General features: G+C 31.0%; 1 protein-coding gene across 1 annotated transcript; it reads left to right on the top strand.

Moving 5' to 3' along the window:
* The first annotated feature begins 1717 nt into the window (after positions 1-1717).
* LOC124930134 (non-specific phospholipase C6-like) lies at positions 1718-2756 on the top strand. The gene is made up of 2 exons (XM_047470495.1): positions 1718-1737; positions 2024-2756. Exons 1-2 carry the CDS (start codon positions 1718-1720, stop codon positions 2754-2756), a joined length of 753 nt encoding a protein of 250 aa, XP_047326451.1.
* The last annotated feature ends 330 nt before the right edge of the window (positions 2757-3086 follow it).

Below are 3086 nucleotides of genomic sequence, written 5' to 3'. Positions count from 1 at the left end.
TACACAAAATGAAATGAGCTCATTAAGAGACCATTTCTCCATTTGACAGTTATAACTGACCTGAAATTGACTGAATTGAATAGGAAGAGATATAAGCACCAAGTGCACGAGTAAGTCTTCACACATCTCGAGTTTGAGTGCTTTCAACTTAGAAGCAACATTAGACATCTCCATGATGTACTCCCTTATGTTTTCCTTACCTTTAAACTTCATAGAAATTAGTCTCTTTAAAAGAGTGCTAGTTTCTGTTTTATCACTTTTCTCAAAGTACTTTTCGATTTTGGCAAGGAAATCTTTGGCATTGGTTATCTCATCAAATACCGCACCCTTAAAAGCCTCAGGTATGCCACGCTTTATGATCATAAGACTCAAACGATTAGAACGTTCCCATTTCTCATATATTCTCTTATCATGAGAGTTACTATCATCCGTAGTAGGAGTGGGCTCATCCATTCTAAACGAAAAGTCGATATCCATGCATCCGAGAACAATAAGAATGCTCTCTTTCCAATCCTTAAAATTACTTCCATTAAGGATCGGAATTGAATTAGCATTAGCAGATACAGTAGCAACAGCTCTACTCATAAAAAAACAAAATAATAAATTACATTAATAACATGCTCATGACTATAATATTAAGTAACAATTAAATTCAAATTATGATTTATCCCATCTCAAAATACTTAACACAACATTAATATTAAGTCTTTGGACAGAAATATTAATTGATAATATTATTTTGTTGTAATGATCAAACATTAATAATAAGACATGTCAAATAATAAAATCTATCTTTGGATAGATTAATTATTCACATAAATATGACTTTATAATTATTACATGTTTATCATTACAAGTATTTATGTAATTCGGTCAATTAATTATCAATCTTTGGATCAAATAATATAATCACATGAATTACACAATACTTACATTCAAAATTTTATTGAATCAATTTCAACAAACATTGTCACTTTGGTGATTATTTGTATCAATAAATACAATTCAATTAATGAACTATAATATCATTAATTTTTGAATTTAAATGTCATATATATTATTGTATATAACCCAAATCAATAATATATTATTTTCTAAATAAACATATTATTTTGTTTTGATAAATGACATGTAGTTTAATTTAATTTTATTGTGAAATAAAATAAATTATACATAATAAATTATATATATAATTATATATTCCTCAATTCTATCAACAAACAATTCCTCTGTTTAACCCTAAATCTTTATATTTTCACCAAATTTATATGAAATTATCTGTATTCCTAATAACATGTTTTTATTATCAGCATGCATATAACATATAAATTCCAATGCATATTACTTTCATGCATATAAATTTCATGCATATAATTTCATATTAATTTTATGCATATAAATCAGCATATATCTACACCCGATATATATATATATTTTTTTTTCCACATAATTAAATCTGAATATGTTATATATAATTTATCATATAATTAAATCTGTATATTATATTACATCGATATAATTATTCACATAATTAAATATGCATATATATCTATCCCCATATAATTTCTCACATAATTAAATTAGGATGGCTTACCAATTGTTAGAGTTATCTGAATTAAATCCTAATAATATATGTGAGAACATTAGCGTACATGTACTCATCACCTCTTTCCTTGTATTTGAAAGATTTTTTATCTTCTTTTCCTTTAGAAGTGGAATGGATCTTCCAATTGATGAGTACGTCAAATTTGTTTTTTTCTCTCTCTGTTGATGGGGACGCAAAGAGGAAAATGAATCGTACATCAATTGGGGACCATACCGTTACAAAATAACCATAATATTAGTTATTTTGGTTTGAACATTTTTAATTTAGCCCCTTCATAAAATTAGAAAATTCACTTAGGTATCCAACTTTATATTCATGACAAATACACCCATAAGTCTATAAACTTGATTTCACATTAGATCACATTATTTTGGTTTAATTAAAAAATGATATTTGCACAATTATTTATTATAATAGTGACCCATCAATCAATGGAGTCACGGGTCAAGAATGCAACCCGTTTTCAACCAAATCAAAAGAATCCGAATCCATCTGCTACACAAACGATGCAGAATACGTTGATCCAGATCCGGGTCACACCTTCGAAAACGTTGAACAACAAGTATTCGGATCCGGATCCGAATCCAACACCTTCCCTTCAATGTCAGGTTTCGTAGAACAAGCCTTATCAATTTCAAAAAACCTCTCTGAAACCGTCATGAAAGGATTCAAACCAGAATCCATACCTGTTTACACAGCTTTAGTAAAAGAATTCGCAACATTCGATCGTTGGTTCTCATCTCTCCCGGGTCCAACCCAACCCATTAGACTATTCGTTTACTCTGCAACTTCATTCGGATCCACCAGCCATGACAAGAAACAACTTGCAATAGGATACCCACAAAAAACCATTTTCGATTCATTATACGAAAACGGTTACAATTTTGGAATCTATTTCCAAAACATACCAACAACGTTGTTCTATAGAAACATGAGGAAACTTAAGTATGCTTTTAAGTTTCATTCTTATGATTTTAAATTCAAAAAGGATGCTCGAGATGGGAAACTACCGAATTTGACGGTTATTGAACCGAGGTATTTTGATTTGAAGGGATTTGCAGCAAACGATGATCATCCGTCGCATGATGTTGCAAATGGTCAGAAACTTGTGAAGGAGGTTTACGAGACTTTGAGGGGAAGTCCTCAATGAAATGAGACGGTTTTGGTGATCACTTATGATTATCAGGGTGGGTAATCTTACTAGTTCCTTTCTTGATCCAAGGCGAAACCATGATGGTTGGAACACGAACACCAAGTCGATCAAACTTAAAGAAATTCGGGTCGGGTCCTATATTCCCATCTGGATTTGGAACATTCTCAAAAGGCGTTTGAACATGATCATAAAACTTTTATGATCACGTTCAAACGCCTTTTGAGAATGTTCCAAATCCAGATGGGAATATATGACCCGACCCAAATTTCTTTAAGTTTGATCGACTTGGAGTTCGTGTTCCAACCATCATGGTTTCGCCTTGGATCA

Source organism: Impatiens glandulifera, chromosome 3 (assembly GCF_907164915.1).
Source record: "Impatiens glandulifera chromosome 3, dImpGla2.1, whole genome shotgun sequence".
Lineage (NCBI taxonomy): Eukaryota > Viridiplantae > Streptophyta > Magnoliopsida > Ericales > Balsaminaceae > Impatiens > Impatiens glandulifera.
The sequence above is the reverse complement of the archived record's forward strand: the minus strand, read 5'-3'. Positions and strand labels throughout refer to the sequence as shown.

Bases quoted from the DNA above. Each gene is read 5' to 3' on its own strand.
- LOC124930134 (XM_047470495.1), top strand. From the start codon at position 1,718: ATGGATCTTCCAATTGATGA. The intron at 1,738-2,023 runs GTACGTCAAATT...TTATTATAATAG, and splicing joins ATGGATCTTCCAATTGATGA to TGACCCATCAATCAATGGAG.